At 47.2% G+C, this 13544-nt stretch overlaps 1 protein-coding gene across 1 annotated transcript in view; it reads right to left on the reverse strand.

The window, feature by feature from the left end:
- Positions 1-2717: 2717 nt before the first annotated feature.
- Capn2 (calpain 2) overlaps positions 2718-13544 on the reverse strand; it is a 57009-nt gene continuing 46182 nt past the window's right edge. The window contains exons 15-21 of the mRNA XM_052737863.1: positions 13070-13127; positions 9963-10027; positions 8928-8996; positions 8146-8224; positions 6460-6576; positions 6166-6224; positions 2718-3788 (exon numbers count right to left, since the gene is read on the reverse strand). Of these exons, the coding sequence (XP_052593823.1) occupies positions 3765-3788; positions 6166-6224; positions 6460-6576; positions 8146-8224; positions 8928-8996; positions 9963-10027; positions 13070-13127 (471 nt within the window). The 3' untranslated portion in view covers positions 2718-3764. The remainder of the gene's footprint in view (positions 3789-6165; positions 6225-6459; positions 6577-8145; positions 8225-8927; positions 8997-9962; positions 10028-13069; positions 13128-13544) is intronic.

A 13544-nucleotide genomic window follows, 5' to 3' on the forward strand; every position in this document is an offset into this window, starting at 1 on the left:
GTTAGGCAGTGGACATTGTAGAGACACCGTTAGGCATATTTTTTTGTAGTCTTGGTGGGGGGCATCCCACCCCACACTTTTCCCCCAGGGTACTCTTGAGTAGGGGCAGCAAGAAATACTAGATAGAAGTATAGAGGGGAGAGAAACAGAAAATACAGGATAGCCTCGGGAGGGCCTGGATCCTAACCCATCAGGCCCTGTGTCTGTTGCTCCCCTAGGAGATTTAAAGAAAGGCCAAGGGGTGGCACAAAAGACCTTCCCCCAGCACAGTTCAGTGTAGACCATCTCAGACACCTGGTACTCAGGCCTGTGGTCCAGTCATCCTTTTTATGCAGACCTGCTGGGTAAAGCCACTGGGAAACCTAAATGGGCTCCAACAGTCTTGTCTGGATTTTTACGGCATAATTGGGAGCATGCTGTAAGCAACTCTGTATTCTGTTGCTTGCCATTGTTAAGATTCAACGGCTATATAAAACTCTCATAATTTATCAAACAGCTTAATGTTTAACATGGACTGCTTTTCAGTTCTCTGTGTTGCTGTCATTCTAACAGCAGAATTTATAGGTTTTTGCAAAGTAAAGGTGAAGGAGGCACCGGGCAGTGGGCCATGCGAAAGAAGGAAGTGTCAGCTCTGCTCTGATGTAATAGGCGATGAAGCCTTGGCTGGAAGTGGTGTCATGTGACTGGAGTCCCAGCTGACAAAAGGACCGGACAGAAGGAAACCAGGAGAATGTGGGCTCAGGTCAGAGGAAGTAGCAATGGAATTAAAGGCAGCAAAGGCTGGTTGGGGGTGGGCTGGAGGGCAGGAAGGTGTTCCTGGGAGTTGGCACGAGGGGGTAACTGGCTGTTAACTAGATGGTACCAGGTGGAGATGTGATTTGGGCAAAAAGAAGTGGATGTAGGAGGGACAGCTTAGAACGCTGGCCCTGGGGGAAGGACAGGTCAGGGGAGGGCAGGTGTGTGAGTAGGATGTGTCACCGAGGAGCTGTGAAAAGAACAACTGAAGAGATGTGTGCCCAGTGCATAGACGGGATAAGATAGGTCTGGGCTTGCAATTCAGGACAGAGGTGTCGGGGAGTGGTGGCGAGATGTTGGTTAGGACAGTTCCTATGGGATCAAAAAGCTTGGAGGTTTATTTCCTCCCTGTAACAGGCATCGCCCAGTTTTTGATTTTATACTTACGTTGTATGTGTTTGGTCGTTTTGCCTGCTTATGTGAGAGTGCACCACATGCGTGCAATGCCCGTGGAGGTCAGAAGAGGGCATCAGATGCCCTGGAACTGGAGTTACAGGAGGTTGTGAGCTGCCATGCGGTTCTGGGAACTGAACCTGGTCTCTCCTCCCCGCCCCCCTCCCCCATTGCAATAAAGAGCACAGTTGGCAACAGGGTCAGCCCTTGAGATTAAAATGCAGCAGGAGGGCCTGGCTACGTGGTGCCAGCCAGTGATGTCTAAAATAGCCTCCGCCGTTTGGGAGTGGCCAGCTCTCCTGCCCCGTTCTGCACCTAACCTGAGACCCTCCTCCTCTCTCAGCTTATTAAGGCAGGATCCCTGCCCTCACTCCCATCCCCTCCCAGCTGGGTCTCCTAGCCTCATATTTCAAACATTTTATCACCTTCCTCAACCCTACCCCATCTTCAGTCCTTCATCTACACTACCTTGTCACCGATAGTCCTGAGACAATCCACTCCTCTCTATCCTGAAACCCCCAGTCTTGAACAGAGGAAGCTCATACCAGTGACCCAAGTTTGCTCCATATTCATACTCCAACCTCTTAGCCTTCCCAGCCCACTCTAGCTGCATTTGAGAAATCCATCTACTACTTACATGGGGCTGAAATTCCCACTGTGGGTGTGGAGGCAGGAGGATCAGGAGTTCAAGGCCATAGTTGCAGGTCTGTCTGGACTATATGAAGCTCTGTTATATACCCCCTGCCCCTAGGGGAAAACAACAACAACAAAAGACCTCTTTCCGTGAAAGAGTAGGTAGCATTTTCCATCAGGTCATCTGTTGCTTGGATTCTAATGGTTCCCTCCAGGGAGGGGGTAAGAAGGTGCAGCATCAACGGCACAGACACCGGGAGTCTGTTGAAGGCAAATAAGGAACTCATTTATTCAATAACAGGGAAGGCCTTATATACCCTCCTTCCAGCACCCAGTCTGTGTGGTCGTCCCTCATTGACTGGGCATGATCAGGAACTCTGACATTGATCAGGAACTTTTAACAGCGACTAGGTACTCTGACAGCTACTGTTGCTAGGCCCTCAGGCAGACTCCAGGTTGGCTCATAAGGAGTACATTATGTGCATGCCTTGGCAACTGGTCTGAGCCAACTTCCTCAACCCTATGGGCCTGTCCTTCTACAGTCATTTTTTCCCATTTTATTATTCTTCAAGGATCACCAGTGACAGTCATAACCCGGGATTCGTGAATTAATATGGGGTTTTCTCAGCTCTCTTGCTGGCCTAAGTGGTGGAGCCAGCAATGATAGAGACCAACAAACAGGTGAAATTAGGGCTGCCCTTTCTGGTCGAATGCCCAGAACTTCTGAACTGGAGTTTTAAAACATCGTATAGCTCCATAGTTTAATTGTAGGTAAGATGTCTTCTCAATGGATGAGTTTTCAGAGCAGCAGACCTGTCTAAGTAGAACCCAGCTGTAATACTGTGTGCTCATAAACCCTCCCACGGGGGCCACACTCTAGGAACAAAAACAAGGTGTGGTGTGACTGCATTGGCAACTCTTTATTAACAGTACATTTGTAAGGAGATAAGGCAATATGCTTACAATGTTGCTAGCGTTTCCCCAAAATCAAGAAGCCAGCCTGTTTGTTTTAAGAAGACCTTCTGAGCTCTCCACCCCAGCTCTAGGCACAATCCCTGGGGTTAGGTGAAGTACAGAAACATATGAGGCATCCAACAGGTTGCTTGTCCTTTATCATGATCTTCTTGCAAACTGGACACCTGGCTCTGATGCACTGCTACAGTTGCTCAGGGTAGGATGCTGTCACCACTCACTATTTGTAAGTCTTAAATGTGTAAGGCCAACTATGGTCAAGGACTTGAGTTTAAGAAGGACTTTACTGTTCATGACAGTGTATAAAAACCATCTTTTGTTAGAACCAAATAATGCAACCATGTTTTTTTTTTTTTTTTTCTGATTTCATTTTTGAGACAGCGTCTTGCTAGGTAGCCCTGGTTGACCTCTATCTCAGACTCCTATTTGCAGGGGAGTGCCACCACTGCTGGCTCCTGGATTCTTTAGATATCTCCATCAAATTACTTCAGGATGCATCGTTATATTTACCAGTTTGCTCAGGGCAAGTGTCAGTCCCTGGGCTGCTGTGGCAGATGCCACCACTGCATTTTAAAACTTAAAAAAATTTCTTTAAATATTCCCATCAAGGCCTTGTGGCCTCTGAGACTGATTTACTGTTTGCCTAGCTGTTTAATGCCTCTCTGCATTCCTTCCTGATTTAATATTGCTGTGAACAGGAAAAGGTGTAGAAGTAAAAAGTATATACTATTTACAGACATGAAGCTTTCTTCGAGCTTATCAAGGGTTATGCAATTCATTTGCATTTGGTTTATCTATATGAAAACTTTTACTCTGGTAAGTGACAATTCATCTATCTCAGACGGTTATATTCTTCAGGTTAATCATCCATTTAAGTAAATGTTCCCATAAGGTCGAGGTCCAGAGACAAAGTGTTTGGGAGTTTAGGCATTGGCTGTTTTCTTCCATTAGAAGTCTTCAGGCATGTAACTTCAGAGTACTGAAAAACTCAGCCACTGTGTGAAGAAAAGAACCAGTTATTCAGGGACCATTGTTAAAATGAAAGGCTTTATAGGTGGCTTTGGGTTATGCTGGAAGATGGTTGAACCTGAAAGCTTACCAAGGACTAAGATGTCAGTGCCCTAGCAGTTCATTCTACCTAACTTCTGGAGACTAGTTTAGCAGTTTGATGATTAAACTGGTGGTTGCATTAGTACTGAATACAAATAATGTATGGACTAGCATTTTCACACTTTTGCTTCAACACATCACATCAGAGGTTTGTTTCAGGGCTGGTATGGTGGTGTATACCTGGAGTTCCAGTACTAGGGAGTCAGAGGCAGGCAGATTGCTGTGAATTTGAGGCTAGCCTGGTCTACATAGAGAATTTCAGGCCAACCAGGAATTTTTTGAGATCCTGTCTCAAAAAAATTTAAAAAAAGTTTTGAGTTGTGGACATCCAGAAACCACTGGCTTCAGCTTGGGTTCTAAATTGGAGCAACAGGAACTCTCAGACCCTAGGTCGGTGTGGAATACACCAAGTCATCAGGACTGTGTGGAAGCCCTCCAGGGTGATGTAACCCACAACTGAAGTTGAAAATCATGAAAACCACAGCATAATTAAGGGGAGACTTTCTAGACAGGGCTAATCCTTGGCAACACCTCCTAGGGGATCTTTAGGAACCTGTGGAGGGTAAGCTAAATGGAGGGTGAATACAAGGTATTCCTTAGGAAACAGGAAGGGACTGGTCAGAGTGTAAGCAGGGAGTGGGGTTGGGGAGCCAGAGTTGGCTATCCAGCAGGAATGAGAATAGGCTAGCTTCTAGAACCTAGCGTTGCATGTTTGACATTCCAGTTGTATTGACTTGCCTTTAAATTGCAGGCTCAGGCTGAGGGTGTTTCTTAGGTAATATAACGTCTAACATCTAACATATATATATACATATATATATGTATATATATATATGTGTGTGTATATATATATATACATACATACATACATATATATATATATATATATATATATATATATATATATATATATATATATATAGAGAGAGAGAGAGAGAGAGAGAGAGAGAGAGAGAGAGAGGGAGAGCTTTAAGCAACTGGTCATTTGTAGCTAGCTAAAAGGTTTCCACTTGGATACAGGTACTTTACAATGCACTGCAGAGCAGTGAACAGCTGTTTGAGTGTTGGTTTAAACCAAAGTTCAAAATTCAAGAAAAAAAGTTGTTGGAACCTAATCCCTGTCTTCCTGCTATTCTGTTCCTCTGTGTGACATGAGGAAATATCAATGATGACCATTCCCACCCAGTAATGCATCCTTCTGTGGCCTTCTGGACTCATGTGGTCCTGGATTCTCTGCTGTTTTTATTCTTTTCTGCCATGCTGAGACTCAAACCTAGGGCCTTGTGAACACTCAGCAGGCTCTCTACTCACCCAGTTGCTTCTGTGAGTGTGAGTCTTCTGTTAGCAGGGTGACAAGAGGATGTCCTATGCTTTGTTTTTGGTGAAGTTGCCTGCCACATTGACTTAGATCAGTGGTTATCAACCTTCCTAATGCTGTAACCCTTTAATATAGAACCCCATGTTGTGGTGACCCCCAACCATAAACCTTGCTACTTTACAACACTAATTTTGCTACTGTTATGAATCATAATGTAAATATCTGTGTTTTCTGATGGTTTGAAGAGACCCCTATGAAAGGGTCAGTTGATCCCAAGAGGTTGCGGATCTACAGGTTGAAAATAGCAGACTTAGATTGATCTCAGATGAGATCTAGACATGTAAGCCTATTATGACATATGATAAATGTATGTATTGTTGTTAGTTTCATGTTAAAGAGGAGAGATAATAGAAGTATTTGTCTCAAAAAATACTTTGAGTAGATATTATGCCCTAAAATGGCAGGTCTTCCCAGAACCCAACCTGAATTTCACCCAAGTGTTTCATTCTACAAGCACATTCTCTCAAGTGCTGATCAGTTCTTTCCTCAGCCATCTGGTATACCCAGTCATCTTAATTTAACCTGGTGCTCATGTTCCAGTCAAAGCTCATGGGATGAGAGAGCCAGGTGTTTTCTCCTAGGCAGAAGAATCAGCAAGTAGTTCAGAAATAGAAAAATCAAAGTGCATCATGGGACTTTACAACCATTTACAGGCTAATCCCCAATAGACCAGAAAAAACAAAAAAACAAAAAACAAAAAAACCTCAGAAGCAAAATTTCCAAAAGAATGTCACCCTAGGAACAGCCTGTTCAGGTCACCCCCAAAATAGCCTGTTCAAGTCATCCTAGGAACAGCTCGTTCAGATCACCCCCAACACAGTCTGTCTGACCCATCTTCCACCAGCTTTCCCAGGAGCCAGGGTTGGTGTGAGCTGCTGACTTACAGAAATAAGGTTGAGTTCTATTGTCCCAGTGTTCTCAGAATCCAGCTGCTTGAATATCTCTGTGGAGGGAGGACAGGGGGTGAACAATGAGGGCGTGGAAAGGCAGATTGCAGCGCTGTCCAGTTTGGCAGCTGATTTTTGTTGGACGACACAGGTTACTACTCCTTCCCGCTTCCCCAGTTTAACAAAAGGGAAATTCATTCCCAACTCATAGACACATCCAGTGACTTTACCCCTGGGGAAAGACAAGATAGGCCTTAACTCTGAGTGATGGGAACAGAAAGAGCCACGTACTGAATAGTGTTTCCAGCCGAACCAAACACCGAACAAAATTGTTAAAATCGATGGTGAGTTCGTCGTCTGCAAACCGGGCAACGATGACTTGGTGGAGTTGACAGGGTAGCTTGAAACCTGGAGGTGAGTGAACAAACAGCCATTGCCTGGGTACCAGAACCCCACTGCTTAGCTCTGCCGAGTGCCACACTCACCATCTAGTTCTGCTCACAGGCTGTGGAACCAATGGGACACTCTCTTTCTCTCTCTCCCCCTTCCTTTATTTTTACATTTTATTTACTTATTTTTTATGTGCATGTACCTGCTTTTCTATATGTGCACTACCTGTATGCAGTGTCTGCAGAGGCCAGAAGAGGGTGTTGGATCCCCTAGAACTGGAGTTACAGGTGGCTGTGAGCTGCCCAGAGGGTGTTGGGAACCAAAGTCACAACTCTGTGAGAGCAGCAAATACTTCCAAGCACTGAGCCATCTTCCCAGCTCCCCGAACTGTGTGACACGTTAAATGACACCCACAGTTGCTTTTGTCCACGGGCTGTGTGGCTGGTTGAACTTTGCAGTGGAGTCCTTTCTTTCCCTTCTGAACTGTTCCATCACCCTGTCTGTTTCCTCACTAACAAATAAAGCTTTGCTCTGTTCTTTTGCAATGGTCATGCTACTCTGAATTGATAACCATGATCATCAACATGTAACAACAGCCATGTAAGTTAGCTGTCAATCATCTGGGAGATTAGTTTCTTCCTAGATTTAGGTGGTAGACTGATGGTGGTAAACTAATTGATACTAACTCTTTCTTGTGAACAGAAAAGGAACTTGAGCAGGCCCATCGCTGTCTGGGCATGCTGACTGCACTTCCCAGCTTCCCTTGCAGCTGTCGGAGATCTTGTAAGTTCCGGCTAGTAGTGTGCGTGAGCAGAAGTCATGGGTGTGTCTTCAAAGGCAAGGAGCCCTTTGTGTGTGGACCTGCTGGCAGCATGTGATGGTGGTGACCTGCTGTCCTAGATCCTAAGCAGTAGAGAGGAGGAGCCTGGGTGCTAGTGGATAGAGGCCCCATCCCAGTCTTGGCTGCCTGAGGGAAAGGTACAGCATTGTTTGTAGTCAGATTTGTCCTCAAGCACAGAGTTTTCCTCTCTGTTGGTCTTTGCTAGATTTACACCCCAGATACTAATGTCTCTTCTGCTGGGGCTTTCCTGGAAACTGAGCTGAGACAGATTCTACCAAGTCAGCTCTGCAGGGGAAAGAGCGTGAGGAGCATGAGGAGGGACACACACACACACACACACACACACACACACACACACACACACACACACACACACACACACTCAGAGCTGTCTTTGCCTTCTTGCTCTGCCAGGCTGTTCCAGAGAAAACCTGGATTCAGGAGGACACTGAGGACAGAGCTTCCGGGATGACATTTAATATGAGCAGTCCGTCTTTTCCAGGGGAGTGAGAAGGATGGATTGGTATGCCGTTTTTGACCAGCATCCACAGCTTATGCCACCAACCAAATTTTGGTTTGTCTAACTTCTTTGTGATGCTGGGGATAGGACCCAGGGTTTTGTGCATGCTAGGCAAGAGCTCTACCTCCGAGCTGCATCTTCAGACCCACCAACAAAGCTTTATATTGTATGGTATAGAACGAGGCTCCACAGAAAACAGGCGGGAGGTGTGGGTATGAAGTGTTACCTGCTTCTTCCAGCGCTTTCCGCATCTCGTAGGAATTCATGGTTCCGGACCTGTCAACGTCGATTTCCCGGTAAATTTTCTGGAACACGGAAAATACTTATTAGAACCACAACCCCAAACAAAACAGGTGTCAGGTGCCTGTCTCCGTGCCTCTAGTTTGGCCTTACTCGCACTTTCAATATTTAGTAGGGCAGTGGGTCTCAACTTTCCTAATGCTGTGACCCTTTAATAGAGTTCCTTAGGTTGTGGTGACCCCCAACCATAAAATTATTTTCTTTGCTACTTCATAACTGTAATTTTGCTACCGTGACGAAACGGTAAGTATCTAATCTGTGACCCCTGAGAAAGGGTCATTCAAACCCCAAGGGGGTCATGACCCACAGGTTGAGAACTGCTGTCTAGTGCTCTTGCCTTTTTCTATGAGCTGACTTCTTAATGTGCCCATCAAATCACCTAACCCGTCAGCACAGGCCTATGCTATGTTTTACATATGAACTGCCACAAACCCAAACTACAAGACACTATGCAGCCTTTCCAGGAGACTCTTGACCGTGGCCTCGTTTCTGGTTACTAATCAGGCAAAGGAAAGTTTAAGACTGCTTTACCTGCAAGTCCTTGCTTGGTTTGTGTGTTTGGCATATCCGGGTCTTTACTCCTGAGTTCCACTAAAGTCCAATTCCCGGGAATGTCCCCCCACCCTCCAGAGAAGTTGCATCTTAAAGTATATGTCTAGACTATCCCCCAACACAGATTTACCCACCCCAGGGTCCCCAGGCCCCTACTTGGTATTTCTGAATCTTCGTCCAGAGGATGTAGAACTCCTTTAGCCCCAGCTTGCCGCTCCCATCTTCCTGCCCTCGGTCAAGGAAAGCTCCTGGAGTATGTCGTCACTGGGTACAGTGGCGTCTGCTTGGCACAGGGAGGTTTTGCAGGAGGGTTTGCCTTCTGCTTTTCATACTCAAGAGTTTCCTCAAAAGGGCAGCAGGAAGGGTATGATGGAGCCTGCTGTCTGCTGACTGGGGTGCTGTGGGGACCCCAGATCTTGCTGACAGTTTGCTATGAGATGACAGACAGATAACTGGGCCCTTGAGAACTATTTGGGTATTTTTAAGGCATCTTGGGAAGGGAGCTGTTGTGTCATAGGTATATGCCATGCGGCCGGTAGATCATAGAAGCTTGCGCTGTTCTGTTACTGACCATCAGAAATGGAGAGGAAGCATGATTATTCTGCTTCCGGGACAGGTGGGTGGCCTAGGGGGAGCTAGGCCGCAGAGAAAGAATGGCCATGTAGGTGGGCCCTCAGTTTCTCTGTATAGTTTTGGTGCCTGTCCTGGATCTCGCTCTGTAGACCAGGCTGGCCTCGAACTCACAGAGATCCACCTGGCTCTACTTCCCAAGTGCTGGAATTAAAGGCGTGCGCCACTGCCGCCCAGCTTTTTTTTTTTTTTGAGACAGTCTTGCTGTGTAGTCCAGGCTGGTCTCAAACTGGAAATCCTTCTGCCTCAGCCCCACCATGTGCTAGAATTAACAGAAGTGTACCACCACACATGGTTTGAGAAGGGAATCTTGCCACAGACCCAGATTCATAGCGGACACACTACTGGAGAAGCTCCGCTTTGGAAAAGTAGGAGAACGCTGTCATCAAGAGGCTGCCGGGGCTGCTCTGGGCGGAGACGGTGGGTGTGTGGTCAGGGTTTGTAGCCCTGGACCTGACAGGCTGGCTGTCCGCACTCCAAGCCTATGAAGGCAGGTGAGGAGTGGATTCACTTCCTTTATCCGAGGAAGCTAGCCTCTGCTCTGGGCACACTGAAGGATACATCTAGCATGTCCACCATGATTTTACAGGTCTCGATGCTGAAGCCATCTGACTTGATGTCTTGGCCTACAAGACAAAGTAAGAATGTGAGCAAAGCCTTCCAGACCAGCACCGTCTGACAGAACTTTCTACAAAGACAGACATGTCCTTCCTCTGGGCCGGCCACTACCACAGTCCCATGGATTACTTTAATCATGTGTGGGTAATTGGCTGTCAAACTGGGGCGGCACAGAGGATCTTACACAGGCTGGATTTCTCTGTAGACTGCCATGGACAGACAGGGCTTTCGTATTAAAACAAACAAGTAAGACCGTAAAAAAAATGACTGGGCTATTTTTTTTGGATAGAGCCTTGCTTTCAAGCTCAGACAGGCTTCAGATCCATACTTATGCCTCACAAATGCTGAGATTATAGGTATGTGCTACCACACCTGGTCATGGCTGAACCTTTAAATGCCGACAGGGTGGAAAACTGCCTGTGGTCACATGCAGCCAGAGAGCACGTGTGTTTACTGTAGGCTCTGAGCGGAGAGAGGAAGGCAACTTTTCCATCTGTCCATCTGCAGATAGGTGTGTCTGTGTCCCAACTGATGGGGAAATCTGAAGAACCTTCTGCGCTTTACTAGGTAAGTCCTGTGCTGAGACTGAGACTCTTGTCACACACCCCACAGACTTCATGAGGAGTAACTGTGTGTGTGTGTGTGTGTGTGTGTGTGTGTGTGTGTGTGTGTGTGTGTGTGATGAGGATGATGGTATGTGTGTGTATGATGGGTGTGTATGCATGTGTGTGGGTATGGATGGGTGTGTAACGTGGCACATGTGTGGAGTCATAGGACAGACAGCCTGGGGTGTCGGTCCTCACCTTTCACCTTGTTTGAGACAGGGTTATTGTTGTCAGCCCCTGTGCATGCTAGATTGGCTCACAGGCTTCTGGGAACTCGTCTCCATCTCCCAACTCACCATAGGATTGCAGGTGCTTGCTCCTGTGCCTGGCGTTACATGGGTTCTGGGGACTCAAACTCAGGTCCTTATGCCAGCGTGGCAAGCACGTCACCCCCATAGCCATCTCACCAGGCCACAAGGAACAACCCTTTTGGTGATGTCTTTGTAGACTATTTGGGCTTAGCCTGTCTTAAACTTGCTGTACTAGACACCAACCCATTCCCCAGGATGGGCACGGGGCTGTGTGGGGACACACGGACAGAAAGCTGGAGTCACCAGGCAGGCAGGGGAAGGGCCTGAGTTCAGAAGTACGTACACCACACGTCTTTTCCCTCAACTAGGAATGGGCTGGACCAGGCATGGCTTAGCTCCTCCCGTACTCCAGTTGTGTGGGACAAAGAGACTTTTGTCCTCTGAAGGCACTACAGCCAACATCCGAAGAGCCCTGTGACCACCCTTTGTGCCTAACAGCCACAAAAGTACACACTGTCCTCTTGTCCTGGAAGAGGGAGAGTGTGGCTGGGTGCAGCCCTGGGGAAGCCCTGCATTGGCCAGCCTGGGTGCTGGCTCCTCGCCCTGATGGCTGAGTGCTCTGTGAATCCTAGATGCTCTCCTGTGGCTGTTTGTTCAGGAGCCACAGGCAGCAACCCATTGTCTCCCATATCTGTGAGGGACACACACCAGTTGTGGACTATTCTACAGACTTTGGACTCTTCTTTGGCTTTAAAACAAGGATTTACTTTTAGCCTGGGGGGTCGAGTGAGAGGCCATCTGGTCTGGTGTCAGATGGGCCGTCCATGATGACAGACAGCTGATGTCTGTGATGTCACACATGACTTCAGGCATTGCACACTAACTACCATCTTATTAGGAGCAGCGCGATTTGTAACGATTGGCAGGGAAAAGCGTATTTTCCTCCTTCTCTGGTGGTGAGGAACAGTGGGGGAAGCGAGCACTAGTCTTGGACAATTTTTATTTAAGAAACAGCTGGAAGAGCTGGCATGGTGAATTACACATACTGTAATCCAACACTCAGGAGCCCAAGGCAGGGGGACTGCTGTGAGATCAAGACCAGCCTGGGCTACATACGGAGTCCAAGGAGGTCATGCTAAGCTACAGAATGAGACCCTACCTCAAAACAAAAAGAAAAGAAAAAAAGCCATCGAGATGGCCCAACGGGTAGAGGTGCTATCACCAAACCTGATGACCTAAGTTCGATATCTAGAACCTACGCAATGGAAGGAGAGAACAGGCTCCTGTAAGTTGTCCTCTGACCTCTACATGTGTACCATGGCCTACATGCGTATACACGCACGCACACATGCACATACATATACACACATGCGCTATACTTTTTAAAAGAAAAAAAAGGGTTAACAGTCCCAAACTACAAAAAGGTTGATGGTAACTCATTCTCCATCCTCCACCTAGTCTTGTTTATTCTTTATGGGCGCCTCCAGCCTGAGCAGACATCTCCAGAGTCCAGAAGTTATTGACTTGGCCCATTGGCTCAAGTGACTTGAAGCTCATTTAAATTCAAGGTTGGGAGTAGAGCCTCTGTGGTCCGTCTCCTTCAGTCTGAGTGTAAGAAGGCGTATTATCCTCCATCCCGGCCCATCAGTGACCTCGCCTCTTAAACATAGGCAGGGAACTCAGGAACTCAGGACTCTGGTGCCCATCATCTGCACTGACTTAGCCTTTTCTTACCAACGAGTCATTACGAGAATTTCCATTCACAGCACACAGGCTCTGGACCAGGCAGATTTTACACAATGTTCACTACTGGGAAGAGGGAGTCATAGCGTGTCTATTTTGCAGATAAGGGGTAAAAAGTCAGACAGGTGATCTATTTAACTTGGTTTACTTATTGAGCTTGTAAGCAGAAGAATTTGGATTTGATCTCTTATCTCTAGACCCAGGAACCTTTGCTCTATAGCATTATGTCACACACCCTCCTCTGTCCTGTTCTTCCCTGGAGCAGAAAGTGACGGTTCAGCCACAGCTACAGACATGTGCTTAAAGGAAGGAGTCCCGTGCCCCCTCATGTCCACAGGGGTAAGAGTATGATGAGGGACTTGGAAAGGGGACACTTACGCCTGAAGTCCCGTGCCCCCTCATGTCCGCAGGGGTACGAGTATGATGAGGGACTTGGAAAGGGGACACTTACGCCTGGCTAGAACTCTTCTCAAGATGGTCTGCAGCTCAAAGGCAGAGATCTCCGCATCCTGTGGACAAAGGACCAGACCATCATTATGGGCTCCCTGTGGGAGCTGGGTGAACCACGGTGAACATCTTAGATGGATCTTGTTTATATTGCTAATGCCCCAAGTGATGTTGGTTCCACTGTCCCCAGCCTACCGGAAGTAGTGCCTTGGCTTGTGTTTAACAGACTGTTATGATGTAGGGCACACACTAGGTGGAGTGTCACCCTTTAGTCACCCTTTCTGTATGGTGGGAAACACGTTCCTGGTGTTCCTCACCCTAATTCTCCCACACCATCCCTCCTACCTAGCAGCCCTTCTCCACCCTCTGCAGCTCAGATCCTGGGCTTCCTGAAACTGCTTAAGTTTGGCCATCTTTGAGATGGCTCAGCCTTTCTCCGGGGTCATTTGCCAGGGCTTCTCAGAAGTGGTCCAGCTACC

This window comes from Peromyscus californicus, unplaced genomic scaffold, assembly GCF_007827085.1.
Source record: "Peromyscus californicus insignis strain IS unplaced genomic scaffold, ASM782708v3 Scaffold_14__1_contigs__length_90479793_seg_2, whole genome shotgun sequence".
In the NCBI taxonomy this organism is placed as follows: Eukaryota; Metazoa; Chordata; class Mammalia; order Rodentia; family Cricetidae; genus Peromyscus; species Peromyscus californicus.